The sequence below is a fragment of the Vipera ursinii genome, assembly GCF_947247035.1.
Source record: "Vipera ursinii genome assembly, chromosome: 5".
Lineage (NCBI taxonomy): Eukaryota > Metazoa > Chordata > Lepidosauria > Squamata > Viperidae > Vipera > Vipera ursinii.
In genome coordinates, this window is record NC_139518.1 from 90,444,624 (window position 1) to 90,466,790 (window position 22,167).

General features: G+C 38.8%; 1 protein-coding gene across 1 annotated transcript in view; it reads right to left on the reverse strand.

The window, feature by feature from the left end:
- Positions 1 to 22,167, reverse strand: part of NOLC1 (nucleolar and coiled-body phosphoprotein 1) — a 98,926-nt gene that overhangs the window by 13,284 nt on the left and 63,475 nt on the right. Inside the window, exons 7-8 of the mRNA XM_083364202.1 lie at positions 10,364 to 10,505; positions 9,262 to 9,396 (exon numbers count right to left, since the gene is read on the reverse strand). Coding sequence (XP_083220328.1) covers positions 9,262 to 9,396; positions 10,364 to 10,505 — 277 coding nt within the window. The remainder of the gene's footprint in view (positions 1 to 9,261; positions 9,397 to 10,363; positions 10,506 to 22,167) is intronic.

Consider the following 22,167-nt stretch of genomic DNA (forward strand, 5'->3'; position numbering starts at 1 on the left):
GGGGGGGAAAGGTGCCACCGTCTTGGAGAACAGCTTTTATCTCTTTGATTCCGAAGGAAGACCAAGATGCTACTCAAGTTAAAAATTATAGATCGATATCGCTTTTAAACACAGATTACAAGATATTTGCTAAGGTTTTGGCTAATAGACTGATGAAGGTTCTGCAACAGGTGATTCATGGGGATCAAACAGGGTTTATTAGTGGTAGGCAAATGAAAAATAATGTGAGGCATATAGTTGATGTGTTAGAGTTTTTGGAAAGGAACAACCAGATTGCTGCGGTGCTAATTTTTTTAGATGCTGAAAAAGCTTTTGATCAATTGAATTGGAAATTTTTGTTGAAAGTTTTAGATAAAATGGATTTTGGGGAAAATTTTTTACAACCGATTAGGGCATTATATCAAAAACAAACTGCCCGAATTATAGTTAATAATAGCTTGACAGAAGCATGTAATATTGAGAAGGGCACAAGGCAAGGGTGTCCGTTATCGCCCTTGTTATTTGTGTTAACATTAGAGATATTATTGGTTAAAATTCGGAAAAAATTAAGGGGATTCAAATTGGAGATCAGGACTACAGATTGAGAGCATTCGCAGACGATCTGGTTGTTACAGTGACCCAGCCAGAGAACTCTGTTGTGGACCTGATGGAGATAATAACACAATATGGGAAGGTTTCTGGATTTAAGGTTAATGTACAAAAAACAAAAATTTTGGCCAAAAATATGACAACATCGCAAAAGGCCCTTTTAGAAGGATTAACTGGATTTGAGATTGTTAAAAGGGTTAAATATTTGGGGGTGATTTTGTCGCCCTCTAATACAAAGCTATATAAAAATAATTATGAAAAATTATGGGGGAAAATTCAAAAAGAATTGGAGAGCTGGAAAAAATTGCAATTGTCTTTGTTGGGACGGATTGCAGCAGTAAAAATGAATGTCCTGCCTAAATTTTTATTTTTATTTCAAATGATACCGATTCTTAAGAAAGATTCTAATCTGGAGGAATGGCAGCGAGGTATCAATAAATTTGTGTGGGCAGGGAAAAAACCACGAGTTAAACTTAAGATTATGCAGGATACTCGTGAGAGAGGTGGCCTTAAATTGCCTAATTTTAAATTATATTATGAAGCTGCTGCATTAGTAGGAATAAGTGACTGGATTAATTTGACGCAAGGGAGGTTATTAAATCTTGAGGGCCACGATTTGTTGTTTGGCTGGCATGCATATTTGTTGTATGATAAGAAGGTAGACAACGTGTTTAGGGTGCATATTTTAAGACAGGCATTGCTGAGAGTTTGGAAGAAGTATAGACATAAGTTAAGTTGTAAGATACCATTGTGGGCAATTCCAAAACACGCAATAGAAAATATACATGCTGGCTTCAAACATGATTTGACTATGTATAAGGAGATTCTCAGTTTGGAAAGAAACGTTTGGTGTTTGAAATCATATAGCCTCTTGCGAGAAGAGAAGGTTGTTCAAAATTGGTTTCAATATACTCAGTTACGGGCCAGGTGGAAAGAAGACCAGAAAAATGGATTTACAATGACTGATGAAAATTTGATAAAGCAAATTAGGAATCAGGGACCAGCACATATCAAACGGATATATCTTGCATTGATAGAGATTGACTCAGAAACAGAGCTTGTTAAGGATTGTATGATAAAATGGGCCCAAAATATCCAGGAAGTCATCACAATGGACATGTGGGAAAAGATTTGGGTGAGGAACGTAAAATTTACACAAGCTCAAAATTTAAGAGAGAATTTTTACAAAATGTTTTATAGATGGCATTTAGATCCTAAAAAGCTTGCAAGTATGTATCCGAATTATCAGCCTAAATGTTGGAGGTGCGGTGATGAAGATGCAACATATTTTCACATATGGTGGACTTGTAAAAAGGTTAAGGCTTTTTGGATAAAAGTCTGGTGGAACATGCAGAAGATTTTTAAACAGAGGTTAAAGTTTTGTCCGCAATTTTTTTTGTTGGGAATAATTACAGATGCCACAGTTGTGGACACCAAGTTGATGTTGAATTTAATTACGGCGGCAAGACTTTTGATAGGCCAATATTGGAAGAAAGAGGAACTGCCGACAATAGAGGAGTGGACTTTAAAGGTTTCCGACCTGGCAGAGATGGCGAAGATTTCGGCCTATTTGAAAGATCATTCGCAAGAACGCTATATTATGGAATGGAGAAAATGGATTGATTTTATCCAGAACAAGTATAGGGTTAAGAAGTTTTATGTAGCATTTGAATAAGTCTTCTTTCGTTTTTTTTCTTTTATTATCTTAGTTTCTTTTTATACATATTCAATATTATTATTATTTGTTTTATCTTATATAAGCTAGAGAGTGATGGATTTTAGAGTTTATAATTGTTAGTATATGATTGCTTATGATTGCTTTTTATATATATACCTTGTATTTAGCTCTGGGAAGTCAGGAGGGGGGGAGGGGGGGAGGTAGGGAGGGGGGAGGAGGGAGGGGGAAGGGGGGATTCTTAAAGGAAAACTGTATTTTAAAACTTTTCAATAAAAGGGTAACATTAAAAAAAAAAGCTTGTTTTAATAATCTACCATACTTTGACAAAATATATAGTCAGGTTGTGGCAAAAACGACTTGGGGGAAATTCAGATACACAAAAAAAAAAAGAAATACAGGGATAAATTTATAATAATGTACGTAGTGTAAACCCATGATTTGCACACCACAAAGGCATGTTTCTCGCCTATTATACAAGGCCCTGTTATTACAGAGTCGGTGGGAGGGGCGCAACCGAAGAGACCAACTGCGGATCTCCAGGTGGCGTTCCAGAGGTTCCAGGTCGTTGAGGATGGCTATAAAGCTTTTGACATGGAATGTTAATGGCTTAAATTCACCACAAAAAAGAAAGTGTTTCATTATTTGAAGCAACATAAAATGATATTGTTTGCCTACAAGAAACTCATATTTGTGCAAAAGATCAAAAATATCTGGCAGGAGCGGAATTTGGAGGATAGAGATTTTACTTTCTTTTCGGACAGGCATCAATCGTTTTCTAGAATTGACTTTTTTTTAGTTACTGGTGATCTTACTTCCAGGGTCAAGAATGTCAAGATTTTTCCTAGAACGTTATCGGATCATAGTCCTGTATGGATGGAATTATTTAGGGAAGATGGAATAAGAAGATCTTGGAGGTTGAATGAAAATTTATTTAGATACTTCTGTACTTTCAGAAAAATGTAAAGATTATTTGAAAGAGTTTTTTGTTCTGAATATGCATAAAGGAACACCGATTGAAATGGTTTGGGATGCCAGTAAAGCTGATATGAGGGGGATTTTGATTCATATGAACAATGGTCATAGGCGTAAGCAGATGCAAAAATGTAAAGAATTGGAAGAAGAGATTAAATTGAAGGAGAAAGCTTTTATTTTAAATCCATTAGATAAGAGATTAAGGATTTCAATAAATTTGTTGAAAGAGCAATTTAATATGTTAATGGCGGATCAGGCTGCAACTAATTTGAGGTATGCGAAGCATAATACTTTTTGTAATACAAATAAGCCTGGTAGGTGGTTAGCTTATCAATTAAGGAAAAAACAGAGGTTACGTACAATAGAGAAAATAGAATATAAGGGCAAAGAAACATATCAACAAAATTTGATTAAAAAGGGTTTTTTGGATTTTTATCAAAAGTTATATGCTAGTGAGAATGTACAAACTTTAGATATAGATAAATATTTACAGGAAGCGCATATTCCTATGCTTTCACATGAACAAAGGGAAGGGATGAATTGTTTAATCACTTCTGAAGAAATTATTTCAGTAATTAAACAGTTAAAAGTGGGTAAGGCTCCGGGTACAGATGGCTTAACAGCAATTTATTATAAAACTTTACTTACAGAGATGGTAGAACCTTTAAAGGAACTATTTAATAATATCCAGGCCGGAGGGGAGGTGCCTCCATCTTGGAGAAGGGCTTTTATATTGTTGATCCCAAAGGAGGATCAAGATCTTACTCAGCCTAAGAATTATAGACCTATATCGCTTTTAAATATCGCTTTATAAGATTTTTGCAAAAATATTGGCAAATAGATTAATGTTAGTTTTGAAACAGATGGTTCATACAGATCAGTCTGGATTTATAACTGGAAGATATATGAAATATAATGTAAGACAATTAGTTAACTTAATTGAGTATTTGGATAAGAATAACCAAGTCCCTGCGGCATTGATATTTTTGGATGCTGAAAAAGCTTTTGATCAATTGAATTGGCAATTTTTATTGAAAGTTGTGGAAAAGATGAACTTTGGGGATGAATTTCTGCAATCTATTAAGGCCATATATCAACAACAATCGGTGCAAATTATAATTAATTGGGGATTAACAGATGCATTTAAAATTGAAAAAGGTACAAGACAAGGGTGTCCCCTGTCACCATTATTGTTTTTTTTAACATTGGAGATTTTATTGATTAAAATTCGGGAATCAACTAAAATACAGGGAATAAAAATAAAACAGAATGATTATAGGTTAAGAGCATTTGCAGATGACTTGGTTGTTACACTATCTCAACCGATTCAATCGGTTATAGATTTGATGGAAATTATAATACAATATGGGAACGTTTCAGGCTTTAAGGTGAATAATAATAAGACTAAAATATTATCTAAAAATATGACTATGAATGAGAAGAATATGTTAGTAAAATTGACAGGTTATGAAATTGTGAAAAAGGTTAAATATTTGGGGGTATATATTACAGCTTCTAATGTGAAATTATATAAGAATAATTATGAGACGTTATGGTTAAAAGTACAAAAGGATTTAAATAATTGGAAAAAATTACAATTATCTTTGTTGGGAAAAATTGCAGCTGTTAAAATGAATGTTTTACCAAAGTTTCTTTTTCTGTTTCAAATGATACCTATTTTGAAAAAAGATGCTAATTTGGATGAGTGGCAGAAGGGTATTAATAAATTTATCTGGGCGGGGAAAAAACCGAGAGTTAAACTTAAGATTTTACAAGACGCTCGGGAAAGAGGAGGACTTAAGGTGCCCAATTTGAAATTATATTATGATGCAGTGGTTTTAACATTGGTTAGTGATTGGCTTAATTTAACTAATAAAAGTTAAATTGTGGGAGGTAATTTGGGTTAGAAATGTAAAACTTACTCAAGCCCAAAACTTAAGAGAAAACTTTTATAAAATGTTTTATAGATGGCATTTGGATCCTAAAAAGCTGTCTTGTATGTATTCTAATTTACAGCCCAAATGTTGGAGATGTGGTAGTTTGGATGCTACCTATTTTCATATTTGGTGGACTTGTAGAAATATAAAAGCTTTTTGGATTAAAATTTGGTGGTTCAAAAGATTTTTAAGAGAAAGATAAAGTTTATTCCACAATTATTTTTATTGGGTGTTATTATAGACTGTGACGCTAAATAAATTAATTTGATGTTGAATTTGATAACAGCTGCGAGGTTATTGGTAGGGCAATATTGGAAGAAGGATTGTCTGCCTACTATAGAGGAGTGGACACTTAAAGTGTCAAATCTAGCAGAAATGGCTAAGTTTTCTGCTTACTTGAAAGATCATTCACAAGAGAGATACATTTCGGTTTGGAGAAGATGGATAGATTATATTCAGAAAAAATATGGGATTAAAAAGTTCCATTTAGCTTATGAGTAAATTTTAGATTGTTATTGTTATAATTTAAATTTTTTTTAGAAGTTGGGTATTTTAGAGTGTTGGTAATTATGTTAAAGGCGGGTTAAAGTGTATTATGTATTTGGTTTTTTATATAGTTGATTAATGTTACTGTAGTTTCCGGCGTATAAGACTACTTTTTAACCCATGAAAATCTTCTCAAAAGTCAGGGGTCGTCTTATACGCCGGGTGCTGAAACTTTAGGGACAGGGCTGGCTGGAAAACCTGGAGCGGATCTTCCATTTAGTCTGCGCAGGGAAAGCGGGACCAATTGGAGTAGAAGCTGCAGTCTGTGATTTTTTACAGGCTGGGGTCTGGGCTTCTTTCCTTCTAAAGTTGAAGAGCAGCTGTAGGCAGGTGGGGAATGCAAGAGCAACTTGAAAGGCAGGTGGGGAATGCGTAGCCAGAGCAGCAGCTTAGCTCTAAGGACACATTTGACTCAGGAACTGGGCGGGCTGGCTGGAAAACCTGGAGCGGATCTCCCATTTGGTCTTTTTTTAAAAATCCCATTTATATCCCGCCCTTCTCCGAAGACTCAGGGCGGCTTACAATTTAAAGCACAAATCAATGTGCTTAGCAATAGCCTTCATTCTATGTATATGCCTGTTTATTAGAGCTTTCACCCCCCCCCCACAAGCAGCATTATTACAAAGTCAGCTTATTGCTCCCAACAATCTGAGTCCTCATTTTACCTACCTCGGAAGGATGGAAGGCTGACTCAACCTTGAGCCTGGTGGGATAACCTGCACTAATTGCAGGCAGCTGGTGTTACTTAAGGCTCTGCGCAGGGAAAGCTTTAGAGTGAATTAGGAAAAGTGAAAAAGTGAATTAGGAAAATAGGAAACGGTTGCTGGAATTGGGTATGTGTAGTTTAACGAAGAGAAGGGTGAGGGGTGACATGATAGCAGTGATCCAATATCTCAGGGGCTGCCACAAAGAAGAGGGAGCCAAGCTATTCTCCAAAGCACCTGAAAGCAGGACAAGAAGCAATGGATGGAAACTAGTCAAGGAGAGAAGCAACCTAGAACTAAGGAGAAACTTCCTGACAGTTAGAACAATTAACCAGTGGAACAACCTGCCTCCAGAAGTGGTGAATGCTCCAACACTGGAAATTTTTAAGAAGAGACTGGACAGCCATTTGTCTGAAATGGTATAGGGTTTCCTGCCTTAGCAGGGGGTTGGACTAGATGACCTCCAAGGTCCCTTCCTCCTCCTCCTCCTCCTCCTCCTCCTCCTCCTCCTCCTCCTCCTCCTTCTTCTTCTTCTTCTTCTTATTATTATTATTATATTAAGTTTAATCCACTTGCACTGTTTTATGTTTACATGTTTGATAATAAACAGCCTTATGTTTATAAGTGACAGTTTTCCTACTAAGTACCTGCATGTCATAAGCATTTGAATTAAAATTACCATATTAAAATCAAATCTGATGTCTTTTAATTTTTATTTGGTTTGCGTTGGAAGAGGGGTAGTCTTATACGGCGAGTATAGCCCAAACCCCATAATTTAACAGGAAATGTAGGGGGTCGTCTTATACGCCCAGTCGTCTTATACGCCGGAAAATACGGTAGTTAGATTATGATTACTATATATTTGTAACCCTGTAATCAGCTTTGGGAAGTGGGGGAGCGGGGGTTAGGGGGGGGTTGGGAAGGGGATAATATTGTAACTTTTTATAAAACTTTTCAATAAAAAAATAACTGTAAATAATAAAGTGTGTGCCTTGTCCCCAAGCTAGGGCTCATTTTCAGGGTAGGGCTTATATTAGGCTCACCCCCAAAAATTAAGCTCGGGCTTATTTTGGGGGTAGGCCTTACTTTAGGGGAAATGGTATTTAGGGTATATTTATTTTTATTTATTTATTTAATTAGTTTTCTATACCGCCCTATTCCCGAAGGACTCAGGGCGGTTTACAGGGCAATATTTAAAAGACAATATAAAATTAAGATAAAAAATAGAATTAAAAAGAATTAAATTAATTAATAGCCCAACAATAAAACAATGTTAAAAACGTGAAACTAAAAACCCTCTCAGTCCAGGGCAAATAGATCGAAAAGCCAGGTTTTCAGGTCCCGGCGAAACGAGCGTAGGTTGAGGGCAGTCTGGAGTTCCACAGGTAAATCATTCCAAAGGGCAGGCGCGCCCACAGAGAATGCCCTCCCTCTGGGGATCACCTGCCGGCATTCCCTGACTGGCGGCACCCTAAGGAGGCCCTCCCTATGGGAGTGCACAGGACGATGGGAAGTTGATGCCGGCAGCAGGTGCTCCCTAAGATAATTTGGGCCCATGCCATTTAGGGCTTTATAGGTCATCACCAGCACCTTGAATCTCACCCGCAGGGCAACTGGAAGCCAATGCAGCTCGCAGAGAAGAGGTGTCACTCGGGAGTATCGGGAGACTCCCATCACGTGGTGGAGCTCAGTCTCCTCATGGTCCTGGCAACCTCATCCGGGTTCACACGATCGAATTCACTCCAAATGGCATTCTCAAGACCGCTCGTTTCCTCCCTGTCAGTCTCTCCCCAGTCAGAGTCCAGACCGGCCCGAATCTGAGCGATTTTGTCTGCAAGATGATGACTAAATTCCTCAGCCCGCCCCTGCAAGGGCTCCTCCCTCACCTCCCGATTAAGGAGGGAGCGAGTCACCCTAAACAGGGCGGCTGGGCGATTATCTGCGGACGCGATGAGGGCAGCGAAGTAATTAGACTTCGCCATCCTCATCGTCGCGAGGTAAGACCTCGTAGCGGCTCTCAACCGCAATTGGTCAGATTCGGATTGGCTGGATCTCCAACAGCTCTCCAGACCCCGTCTCCGACGATTCATCTCCCGGAGCTCCACAGAAAACCATGGAGCCCACCGGGATCTGCGCCAGATCAGGGGTCGCAAGGGTACAACACGGTTGAGCACCTTGGTGGCAGCCCTCTCCCAGGCCTTCACCAAGGCATCGGCCGAGCTGTGAGTGAGGGAGGTAGGTATAGACCCAAGCGCCGTCTGGAACCAATCCGGATCCATTAGGCGCCTGGGGCGGAACCACCTGGTCGGTTCCACAGCCCAGCAGCGAGGGGTGGCAAAGCGGAAGACCAACTGCAGGAAATGATGATTGGACCATGACAGGGGGACAATAGTTGGTGAGCCCCCTCCCAGATCATCAAACCACTGTCCAGATAGAAAAACTAGGTCGAGAGTATGACCCCCCTCATGAGTATATGCAAACATTCCAAACTGAGTCTGTCAAGTATTGTCTGATAATTGTTTTCCTGAGCCTAAAACTCTGCTGAGGCAAAAAAACCCTTTCTTCTTCTTCTTCCTTACATCAATCACAGGGATCAGATGTTTCCTTCTGTCTGATGGACAATAATGCATCCTTTCCTATATTTGAAATTCCTTCTATAAATAAAGGATACTTTTCTTCATTAAAAAGAACTTATTTACCATAGGACTATATTTCTCTCCCATACATTAAACTCTGTCAAAAATCAAGCACTTTTAAAAGAAAAATATATTTGAAAGAATATCTTTAAATATGCACATCTAATCAGCTTTGTATACAAATCATTTATGAAACTTACTTGATGGTCTCTTTGTGAACGCTTGCTCTTTTTTCTTACTATCTTCTCCCTTCTTCTTAGAGGTCTTTTTAATGAGATGTGCTTTGCCTTTCGTTGTTTCTATGGCTAAAGGGGGTGGCACAGCAGAGTACTCTCCTGCGATTACAGACAGCAGGAAAGGAGGGAGAGAAGGGCAGTCACACACACAAACATATATAGGATAAACCAGGTTAGGTCTCATAGATCTTGTATATGATATAATTACATAAATTTCATTAAATGTTCAAATTAGTTGCCGTTTTCTTCTAAACACTTTCTTATTCATTTGATGAATGACCTCTGTACATTCTTAAGCCCATTTTCTAACATTTTCTCTGGAAAAAACAATTTGGGATTAGCCTGTCAATTGCTACATCCTATACGCGTGTGCATTTGTATGTATTACACCCACATGCACACACACATATAGAATGTAGCAATATAAAAAGTATATCTAGTGATGAAATTGTTCACATTTATCTATATTTATCAATATATTTCAAAAATGAAAAACAAATTAGAATACAAAGTTGATTTTTAAGTACCGTTGGATAGCGATTTAGGTGTGTCCACACCTGATTTAGCAAAAATGGTGGTTTTCCCGGGCTGCCATAGAATGTCACCCTGATTGGCGGGGGCCCGGAAATCCCAGGGCAACCTAATATGGTTGCGGCCACCCCGCTCTATAAGGGAAAGGCTAGGGTTGGGCAACAGCAACCGCCAGATGGGGAGGCGGCTGGCCAGCAGCCCTTTGTTGTTGAGCTGGAGCTGCTAGCTTATTGCTCTCTACTACTACTTGCTCAGAGGTCCTCCTCCGAGCAAGCAGAAGAGAATATTAAGGAAAAACAACAACAACGTAAGTACAGCAACAGATAAGCTCTTAGCTTTTCATTCTTTTTATCCAGGTTTTCATAAAATCTGGTTTATATACTTAAAGAGGAACATGTATGGCCAGAAATTAACATATACTCATGTAATTTATTTTTGCACGTATTCTTTATCTTTTGTCCAATCCCCAGCTTTCTAGCAGCACTGATCTAGATCTTCATCTAAATTAAGAAGCCAGCTTCTTTTAATAACTCACCACGCTTGGACTTTGAGGCTAGTTTTTCACGTTCTGAACCATCACAAGAAGACTCACTGCTGCTCTTCTTCGCATGCTTGTTTTTGACTGGAAGTGGCTGAGCAGTGTTGTTTTTGCGGTGTGGAAGTTTCTTCAGCTTGCCCTTACAAACAAAACAAAATGAAAACAAAAGTTGCCCCAACATCAATCGAACAAGTACCATTTTGAAGATGATCATCATTCAGTCAGACACTGCTTATATACAGATGCCAAAACAGAGAAATGAAAAACTGTTAAGATATCATTGCACAGGATAAGATTAGGAATCAGCAGTTCCCCATTGTCTAAGAGTGTTTTCAGAGTTCTTCCTTAATTGCTGCTGAAATTAACCTTTGGTTAATCCTAACCATTTCCTCTCCCTGCCTGCCTGAGTAATTTTAGAATCTATTAAGCAAACACCTCACATTCCTGGGCAGTATTCTCTACTATTCACATGGTGTGGTAGGATGGAGGGTTTGTTGTCACTGTGTGTTGGGGGGAGAGAGCACGGGGGGGGGGGGGGAGGCTCAGCTAATCTCAATGTACACATGTACTTTGACAATAAAGGTTTATTATTATTATTATTTATTATTATTTATTAACTACTATTAACTTCACAGACCACAATTAACTGTTGATGGAAACTCAAAGTATTGCCTAAGTTCTTTAGAATCAATATTGTTAACAGTATCATTGAGAAATGTTTGAAAATTTTATAGAAAGCAATTGTAAAGCATATAAGATTAGTAGGACTAAATTTTTGAAATTAATTAGAAACAAGGTATTAAAGGAAGTTTATAAGAATTTATCTTGGGTTTATATTTTTCCAAAAAATTGGGAATAACAAATACAAAAAAGACCAATCTTAAACAGTTCATTTAGTGACTGTTCAAAATTATAGTGGAACTAAAAAAAGTGACTCATGACTGTTTTTCACACTTATGACCTTTGTAACATCTCCATGGTCATGTGATCAAAATTCAGATGCTTGGCAATTGGTTCATATGTATGACCATTGCAGTGTCCCGGGATCATGTGATCAACTTTTGAGAACCTTCTGACAAGCAAAATCAATGGGGAAGCCAGATTCACTTAACAACTGTGTTACTACCTGTTAAGTGATTCACTTAACAACAATGGCAAGAAAAGTCATAAAATCGGGCAAACTCACTTAAAACCTCTCACAACAACACAAATTTTGGGCTCAATTGTGGTCATAAGTCTAGGACTACCTGTAATAGGAAATAATGTAAAAATACTTCTGCCTTCTTTTAAGTTTAGGGCTCAGAACAGAAACTCAAAGTAGTTACTTACTCAAACAGGTAATTTAATTTATATGCCATGTCAGATTGCTGCTGAAAGCAGTTATTCAATATTCTTAAGTGTCACACTGTTATATAAACAAAGTTCAATTTGATGAAAAAATATACACAAAAGTAATTGAGATTTAAATTTTTGTTTCTTGCAAAGGCATGAACAAAGCCTTGTCACAAGGCAATATTACAAATCATGGGCTCCCTGCTTTTCCTGGACAGAACTTAAGCCATTGCTTAACTATCTGTTTGCTATAATCTCGGAATATATACTATTTAACATTCTAGACATGTACAGCATTGGGATCGTGATAATGTCATTTCTAAACTTCATAGATATCTAAACTAAATTTTACAGAAATGTTAGCATTTCAATGCACCTGGCATTCATGTTTCCCATAAAAATTGCTGAAAGGTTATCTTTATTTTGCTGCAATTTTATTATTTATTAAATTGATACATTCATGTCACATTTATGACTACGGATGGAACACACAATTAAAATAACAAAAACCAAACCAAACAATAAAAAACAAAACCATTAAATTACACTTAAAAGTTAAAGTTAAAATCTCCAGTTAACTGGCAGCTTCATTGCTTTTTGTTTTTTCAAGGGAAAAACACTTAAGTAATGATACAGATGGTTTTCATGGTCTCTTCAGTGTATCATATTCCCCAAAATTTGAGGCACGGGGGAAGGCTACATAGTAATGTCATCTATCATCTAAAACTTTTCTGAGTTTTTTTCCACCTTTTTGTTAAACAGGAAGACTAGTTGCATTACCACACAGCATTGAAAGCTATGCATACAAAAGTTATTGTTGCAAGGTTTGTGTTAATTCAGAAAGGAGGAATAAAACAGTACCGCTGACTTGGGTCAAGGAGGGGCCCAACATCAAATATTTACTATAAAAATTCCTTCTAGAGTGCTGTGATCAAAACTTCCAGCAATAACTTCATGGCAAAGGTCATGCAATTTTCCTTGGTGCTAATTCCAGTTCCATCCGTGACTGTGCCTGGAACTGAGTACAGTTTGAAGCATGATTAAGTTAAGGCACAAAGAAGAACTCTCATTGATTACGCCTAATTCTAAATGGAGTGTAGAGGCCCAAGAATCAGGACATTTCTGGCTGCCAGCTATATCACTGACAAATCAGCCATTTAGGATGTCTGTTTTCATGAAATCAGATAAAACGTTCAGAGTAAATGTAAATAGAGGACCATGAAAATGGCCAAAGCATTTCTTTATTCTGTTTTTTCTAAAGCATCTTGATGCTTTAGGAGTCCCTCTGGTCACTTAGGAATGACCCAAGACGACTTTTGGATGACCATGGACCCAACTGGGAAGGGGACTCTTGAAGATTCCAGTTCCCTCTGGAAGTGATTGAAAAGTCACTGGACATATATATTGTCCTGTTAGGAGTTTTGTTTTCTTAAACATGCCTGGGATCTTAACTTTCACTTATTGAATTTATTGTTTAAGTTTTTTTGTTTTAAAAGCTCATCAGTAGTTGAATGCTGATTTATTTCAACTCCTTGCTGGACTCTGTTTTTTCTTTTTTCCTTTGATATATATTGTTTTGGAAAACTCCTTCCTAAAAGAAGCACTTTGGAGCTTTGAAGATCCAAGAGTTTTTGTTTGATTTATTTCAATATTAGATTTACTTTAATATTAGACTCTTACCACAAGATTTTTGTAGTTTTTGAATTTGCAAAACATTTGGAGTTTACCCTTTTTGAATTTTTCTTTTAAACTTGAATTGAAATATACAGAAACATTTAGAAAACATTCCTTTGATTTCCTTCTGCTTCAGTGTTCTTTGTTCCCTGATTAAGTTTCGCAGACTAAGGAATGGCTGAACAGTGGCTGAAATGTAAGAAAAGACTGTTGAATAATATACTTCTAGCTGAACATCTCTAAAAAGCTTGATGAGATGATAATAGTCAGGCAAAATATCCTGGGGGCATGTAACTTTGAATAAAGATATACAAAAAGACTTTGATCCAGTTCCAGACCAAAGAGATATTCTCAGAGCTGGAGAATTAACTGAGTTGATTAACTGTTAACTGATTAACTGTTTCTCTGAAGTTTAAGTCTACATATCCCTACAACATTAGGACTCTCTCTGAATTGGAAGTGACAAATTCCTTTTTTCTATGAAGGAGGGAGACTAGATGAATTTATTACACCTATCTGGAAACCACTTGACTTTGATGGGAAGATAGAATAATTGCTGAGACTGAATCTATTATATTTAATTAGACAACAATTGATAAGAGATGGCATTAAGAAAAAAAACATGGTTATTTGATGCAGGATGAACAATTTTTTAACTATGGGATGATTTGAAATAAATAAGATGCTGTGGTAAACTTTGTAGAAATGGATTACAATAACAGTTTGTTAAGAGAGAATTTTGAAACTTTAATTTTGTATTGGGAGCTAAGTTTTAGTTTTAATCTAGAAGAATAATTCAAGAAATTCAAGAGAAATTGATTGGAAACACCAAACTCATAGATAAAATATACGGTATGCCCATGACTTCTCCTGTTACTAATCATCCACTAATAGATGGTATACCAGCCCAAATGGAGACTGATATGCTCCTGCCACCAAAATGTTATGTATGTTGAAGTACAGCACTATAAGCTTAACAAAAGTGTCAAGAATTCACCTTGCAATTCAAAAAAGGAGCATTGAATTGCATTCTTCCATGCAGAATTTGACAGCATTCTGGGCAGTTTTCAGGAAGAGAAAAAGGAGAATAAATGGTTTATTATAGTAACAGAGCAGCACAAAGTTTTCAGGCATTAAACATGTCCAGTTAAACAGAATTAAAAGTGTTAATTAATGTTACCTTTCTTCTTACTGAATACAATGACATGTTTAATTGTCCATCATTTAGTTTGCACTTACAGGTGAAACTCGAAAAATTGGAATATCTTGCAAAAGTTCATTTATTTCAGTAATGGAGAAAGGGGAAGGGGAAACTAATATATGAGATAGACTCATTACATGCAAAGCAAGATAGTTTAAGCCGTGATTTGTCATAATTGTGATGATTATGGCGTACAGCTCATGAAAACCCCAAATCCACAATCTCAGAAAATTAGAATATTACATGCAATCAATAAAACAAGGAGTGTACATAGAACAATATCGGACCTCTGAAAAGTATAAGCATGCATACTTGGTTTGGGCCCCTTTTGCAGCAATTACTGCCTCAATGCGGCATGGCATGGAAGCTGTCAGCCTGTGGCACTGCTAAGGTGTTATGGAAGACCAGGATGCTTCAATAGCGGCCTTCAGCTCTTCTGCATTGTTCGGTCTCATGTCTCTCATCTTTCACTTGGCAATGCCCCATAGATTCTCTATGGGGTTCAGGTCAGGCGAGTTTGCTGGCCAATCAAGCACAGTAATCCCACGGTCATTGAACCAGGTTTTGGTGCTTTTGGCAGTGTGGGCAGGTGCCAAGTCCTGCTGGAAAATGAAGTCAGCATCCCCATAAAGCTCGTTTGCGGAAGGAAGCATGAAGTGCTCCAAAATCTCCTGGTAGACGGCTGCGTTGACCCTGGACTTAATGAAACACAATAGACCAACACCAGCAGATGACATGGCTCCCCAAATCAACACAGACTGTGGAAACTTCACACTGGACTTCAAGCATCTTGCAGTGTGTGCCTCTCCATTCTTCCTCCAGACTCTGGGTCCTTGGTTTCCAAATGAGATGCAAAAGTTGCTCTCATCAGAAAAGAGGACTTTGGACCACTGAGCAACAGACCAGGTCTGTTTTTCTTTAGCCCAGGTAAGATGCTTCTGACGTTGTTTGTTGTTCAGGAGCGGCTTGACAAGAGGAATACGACATTTGAAGCCCATGTACAGGATCTGTCTGTGTGTGGTGGCTCTTGATGCACTGACTCCAGCCTCAGTCCACTTCTTGTGAAAGTCCCCAACACTTTTGAATGGCCTTTTCCTGACAATTCTCTCCAGGCTGCAGTCATCCCTGCTGCTTGTGCACCTTTTTCTTCCACACTTTTCCCTTCCACATAACTTTCTATTAATGTGCTTTGATACAGCACTTTGGGAACATCCAACTTCTTTTGCAATTACCTTTTGAGGCTTTCCCTCCTTATGGAGGGTGTCAATGATGGCTTTCTGCACAACTGTCAGGTCAGCAGTCTTCCCCATGATTGTGATTCCTACTGAACCAGACTGAGAGACCATTTAAAGGCTCAGGAACCTTTTGCAGGTGTTATGGCTTAATTAGCTGATTAGAGTGGGACACTTTGAGCCTAGAATATTGCACCTTTTCACAATATCCTAATTTACTGAGATTATGGATTTGGGGTTTCCATGAGCTGTAAGCCATAATCATCACAATTATGACAAATCATGGGTTGAACTATCTTGCTTTGCATGTAATGAGTCTATCTCATATATTAGTTTCCCCTTTTAAGTTGCATTACTGAAATAAATGAACTTTTGCACGATATTCTAATTTTTCGAGTTTCACCTGTATTTCTTCAGCTTCTATACCTGCCATCTCAATCTAATTGACTCTCAGTTGAAAGTAATAATTTTAAATACAAAGAAAAGCTTTTTAATGGTAAGATCTGTAGAGTCGTGGAAAAGCCTACATATACCGTATTTTTTGGACCATAAGACGCACTTTTTTCCCCCAAAAGTGGGGGGGAAAACGAGGGTGCGTCTTATGGTCCGAAGGTGATCCGTATGGCCAGCCCCAACCTCTGCAAGTGGAACGCGAATCGGCACGTGCTGAGAAACGCCGATCTCACTCTCCTGCAAACTCCCTCGCTCTGTTTCAGCTTCCCTTGCTACAAGAGAAAGCAGGCTGAAACCGAAAGAGGCAGATTGCCAGGAATGCAAATCGGCTGATCTCGCGCTGCTGCAATCTGCCTCGTTTCAGCCTGCTTTCTCTTGTAGCAAGGGAAGCTGAAACCGAGTGAGGGAGTTTGCAGGAGCGCGAGATCGGCCGATTCGCATTTCTGGCAATCTCCCTCACTCCGTTTCACACACGGACCATTTCCTATTGCACAAAGACCAGCAAGGTGAGTGGCTCAGATTTTCAGTGGGAAAACGAGTGAAAGCAAACAGAGGGCCAGCTGCATTTCTGAGAAGAGATCCCGTTTAACATCTGTAAACAATCTGGAACTGCAATTCAGAGAGAAGGAAGTCTGCATATCACAAGGAGCCACAAGTTTGTTTTAAGTGACAAGCCAAACAAATGAGCCTCAGTAAGTTGGGCCTCACTGGTAAAAAGTTCCCAAACTGTCCCTAATCTAGTTAGCTAAGTTTCATGTTCTTTTCTCTGCTGGGAAGAGTATGGAAGGAAGCCGTCAACCAAGTGAACTTTAAAAAGGGATCCATGGTTTCGTTTTGTTTCTTTAATTCCAGACAAAGTGAAAATTCTCAGGTTACATCTGCAATGGTGACAAACCACAAGCCATGCTTGCTTATAAACATGTTAGCGGCCTAGCCATAGTTTTTGTCTCTACAAGACCTCCGCTGCAATCCTCTCTCGTAATTTCTCTGGGATGCAAAATAAAGTTTAAGTTTAAGTTTATTTGATTTCTATACTGCCCTTCTCCCGAGGGACTCAGGGCGGTTCACAGGGCATATATAAATAGCAGTACAAAAATTAAAAAGAAATTAAACCAATGCCCAACTAAAATACAACAACAATAAAATAGTAAAAAACCGACTTCCGGTGGCTCCGCGGCGACGGAGGGAGCCTTCCCGGGCTGCCCGCGGCTCAGCTGTTGTTTTTTCGCCCGAAACAGCGCCGATCAGCTGTTCGGGCGAATCCGAAGCCCCCTCCTCGGGAGAAGAGGAGGGGGCGAGCTCCCAGGTAGGGGTAGAGTTCTCCAGGGCCGCCTGAGCTTGGGCGGCTGAAGGATTGAACTCCCCTGTAGCCTGGGCTGCTCCCAGCTGGCCGTCGCCTCTGCTCCTGACTTCTTGGAGCAGAGCCAGCCGTCTGCGACCACCCCTGCCTGAAAGAATGACTATGATTTAAAGGAGCAGGCAGAGCGATACAAGAGGAAATGGTAAAGAGGATTACTATGTTTTACTCTCCAGCTTGATGGACTTTTTTGGATTACAAATCTGAAGTGAAAGTGCGTCATATTTGGTAAAAGATGGCGGCTAAACCACCCCCTAAAACTCTTCGGAGTGCTGGAACTTCTCCCGTGCAACAATCATTATTGCAGGCGCTGCATCCTCCTGATGTATTGACATCAAAGGACTTACAAGATGCTCTTGAAAAACATACCCAGGTAATTTTGGAATCAATTAATATTAGATTTGCACAGATGGAGGAGAAATTGGAGAAATTGGAGGAGAGAATGGAGGAGAGGATGGAACAGAAGCTCAAAGCGATGAGGGTAGACATCTTGACTTCAGTGTTTAAAGTGGCTCGGTGTGTGGAAGAATTGGAGGAAAAGCTAGAAGACTTGTCTCAAAAGAATGCTATATTAGAAGCAAAACTATTGGAGAATGAAAATAAAATGGAAAAGGAACTGTGTCTTGCTCAATATTTCCAGATGCAGTTTGCCATTAGAATTAGAGGCTTAAAGGAGAATACTAAGGAAGATCTAAAGCAGCTGGTTTCTGAGGCTTTTGAAATAGTGTTGAAACAGCCACCATCTGAAATAAAAGGAGGCATGGACAAAGTGTTTCGTGTGAATTCATGGATTGCCAGACAGAGAAAGTTGCCTAGAGATGTGGTGGTATATTTTGCAAAAAGGGAAACTAGAGATGAAGTTATACAAGCTGCTTATGATACTAAAGTTATGATTGCTAATCAAGAAGTTTTGGTCTTAAAACAAATTCCTCCAAAGATTCTAAGGAGAAGGAAGGATTTTACATTTCTTGTGCAAGAGCTCAAGCAGCGAGATATAAGGTTCAGATGGGAGATCCCAGTGGGGTTGATGGTGACGCACGAAGGTAAAAAGTACCGTTTGGTTACTGTGATGCAAGCGCGTGATTTCTACAATAATGTTTTAAATGCAACGCCATTAACACTTTTGGAAGCTGGAAAGGGATCTGGAGAAGGAGTGCATCAAGAGGCCGAAGATGGTCAGATAGAAGACAACGGTGTTGGAGGAGATCAAGATACAACCTCGTCGGATGAATCTATAAAACAGAGGGTGACGCGTGCTGCTGCAAAACGATCTAAGAAGAGAAAGTAGCAGGAATTGCAGAAGTCTATGGAACTTTTACGATATAGTCAAGTAGTCAAGTAGGGGAGGGGGGAAAAGATTTGGGTGTAGACGCAATATATTTTTATATTTGGTGGTTCTGTGGAAAGGGTGAGCTTTTTTGGATTGTGGTACTGGAAGAGGAACGGCCGATTACAGAAGAGTTGACTTTAAAGTTTTTTGATTTGGGATCCTTGGTTAATTTGGAAAATTATTTGTAAGAATGTTATATCATGGAATGGATAAAATGGATGGAGTTTATTTAGGATAAGTATAGGGTTGAGAAGGGGTTTTTTTCTTCTTTTTCCTTTTTTTTTTGTCTTTAATATATATTTAATACTATTAAGGTTTGTTCCATTCTATATAAGCTAGAGAGTGTCCTTTTCTTATTCTAGTTTTTTTTATACATATATTTAATATTGTTAAGGTTTGTTTTATCCTATATAAGCTAGAGAGTGATGGATTTTAGAATTTATAGTTGTTAGTATATGGTTGCTTAGGTTTGCTTTTTTTATATATATATATATACCTTGTATTCAGCTCTGGGAAGTAGGGGGGGAGGGGGGAGGTAGGGGGGGGAGGAGGGAGGGGGGAGGAGGGGAGGTAGGGGGGGAGGAGGGAGGGGGAAGGGGGTTTTTTTAAAGGAAAATTGTATTTCAAAACTTTTCAATAAAAAAAATAGTAAAAAACCCATTAAAAACCCATGTTCCCCCATCAGGCCAGACCAGCTAGTTCAAATAAGTGGGTCTTCAGCCCGCGGCAGAAGGTGCGAAGGTCCGATGCCATCCGGAGCTCAACCGGCAGTTGGTTCCATAATGCCGGAGCACCCACAGAGAAGGCCCTCCCCCTGGGGGCCACCAGTCAACATTCCCTGACCGGAGGCACCCTGAGGAGGCCCTCTCTGTGGGCACGCACAGGGCAGAGGGGAGTTGACGCCGGCAGCAGGTGGTACCCCATCTTGCAGGATTAGTGAAGGATAATTCAAACAATAACCCATGTAAAGTATTTCGAGTAACGCTCAGCATTGCCTGAAGTCCAATCCATTTAATGGCGACTGGAAGGAAGGAAGGAAGGGACAATGGGAGAGGGAGGGAGAGAAAGAGAAAGAGAGGGAGAGAGAGAGAAGGAGAAAGAATTTTTTTTCTTGTTTTCCTGCTCTAAAAACTGGGTGCGTCTTATGGTCTGGTGCGTCTTATGGTCCGAAAAATACGGTAGGTTTTGAGGTCCCATTTCTGGTGGTTTTAAGAAGAGGTTAGGGAGCCATGGATGATTTGAATCTTCATTAGCTCTCACACTGTTACTTAGTTTGGTTAATGAAATGTCTACAAGAAAACAAGCAAGGACATCTCATTTCAACTCTGAGCTACAAATATTCTTTATTGGTTTTCTAATCCTGCCATTTTTTTCACCTTCATCTGAAAGTGACTCTCAAAAATTGAGGAAGGGTGAGGTAACAATACTGAAAAAGAATTATGCATGTTGCAGTGACAATCACACTCACATATACTTCAACTTGTCAGGTTAGTTACTGACCATGTTGAGATTTCTGGAGGAAGAAATGGTGATTGAAGACATTTCCATGAAAAGCGGAGCCAATGACTACAGCGGAATAAAAAGCCAGCAAGCAGACTGGCTCTCTGAAACTTCTCCAGACAAAAGAGGACTTGAGATCACCTACAAATTCTTCAAAGCTGTACCTCACAAAGACACCATAAGTAGTTTGTGAGATGAAATAGTGAACATCAAATCAAACTCAGAGCCTTTGAAAAGACACTAGATTTGCATACTTCTAATCATTCTAATCATTTTCAGCCTTTGATTGGATTGTTTCCTATATTGGATTAATAAAAGGTTCTTTAACCTTCTCATGAGAAGAAAAAAATGACAGAAATATATTTCTATGATATCATTTGAATGGACGAAAGATTTAAGGCTGTTAATGGACTTTTGCTGATACCAGGATTGAAATGACAACGGTTTATTTATAGATAAGAGAAGGGATATAGGAAGAAGAGATCGTTTGTTATATTTTAAGAGGAAGTGATATTACTATTATTTTTGCTGTGATGAAAATGGGAAGTCACCTTCTCTTTATTGTAGTCTTATTTTCTTTTCTATTTTTTCTATTTCTTTTTTCTATTTCTTTTTTCTGCACTTTTTTCTATTTTTTCAATTTATATTAGTTTTTACTGTTGTAATCATAAACTTTAATAAAAGGTTTTTTTTAAAAAAAAAAAGTTAGTTACTGTCCATGTCGATTCCTAACTGCTTGTCATTCAAGGCCTCTGTGTTATTTCCTTAACATGGTAGCTGTTGACCTGACAGATTTACTTCTATTTCTGTGAATAAACATGATTCGTGGACACAGTGGTTTAGAATAATCAAAAAGCTTTTAATAAAATATTCCAAAAAATTGTTCTCAAATTTACAATCATGGAAACAAGGCATTAAGGCTTAGCAAAAGGGTTTTTGTGTGGACTTTTAGTGTTTTTTAATTTATTTATACACAATCTAGAGATAATGGTGTCGACTTGTAGATACCAAATTAGAGAAATAAATTAGTTTAAATCATATAAAAATTGGATATAATGGTGATAACTGAAAAATCTCGCTATAGTAATTTGTTGAAAGTATTTAAGTCCATTGCATCAAGACTTTACTGATGTTTCTGGGCAGGCACTGGGAAATTTGGAAGAGTACAGGCTAGCAAGAGGACAGACTGATGGAATATGTCATGCTATGATACTGACATTAGCAATGGCAAGAGGACTGGAGGCTGGAGAAGAAAGTTAGAGATAAACTGCATTAACAAAAAAAAAAAAAATGGTGGGCTAGAACCCTTGCCTGCAATGGAAGAAATTGCCAGAACAAAATAGTGTGCAGAGCACCAAGTCCTGTTGGTGGCCAGGAGGCTCAATGCTTTCTTTTTTTTATAATGCATATAAGTGTTGACAAGCCTTTTAAGTACCGTATTTTCCGGTGTATGAGACAACTGGGCGTATAAGACGACCCCCAACTTTTGAGATGATTTTCATGGGTTAAAGTCTTATACGCCGGAAAATACGGGTAAGTAGGAAGTCAGGGCTGCTTTTCAATTAGGTGAAGGTGTCGCGGCCCACGGGCGTGACATTCAGCGAGGCCCCTCTTCGCAGCACGGCGCACGGGCCTCGCCCGTCTCCCCACGGACGCGCCTTCCTCGCTACGGAAGCCACCTCCGCCATCCCCGCACGCCACTGACGCAGGCCCACCTCGACT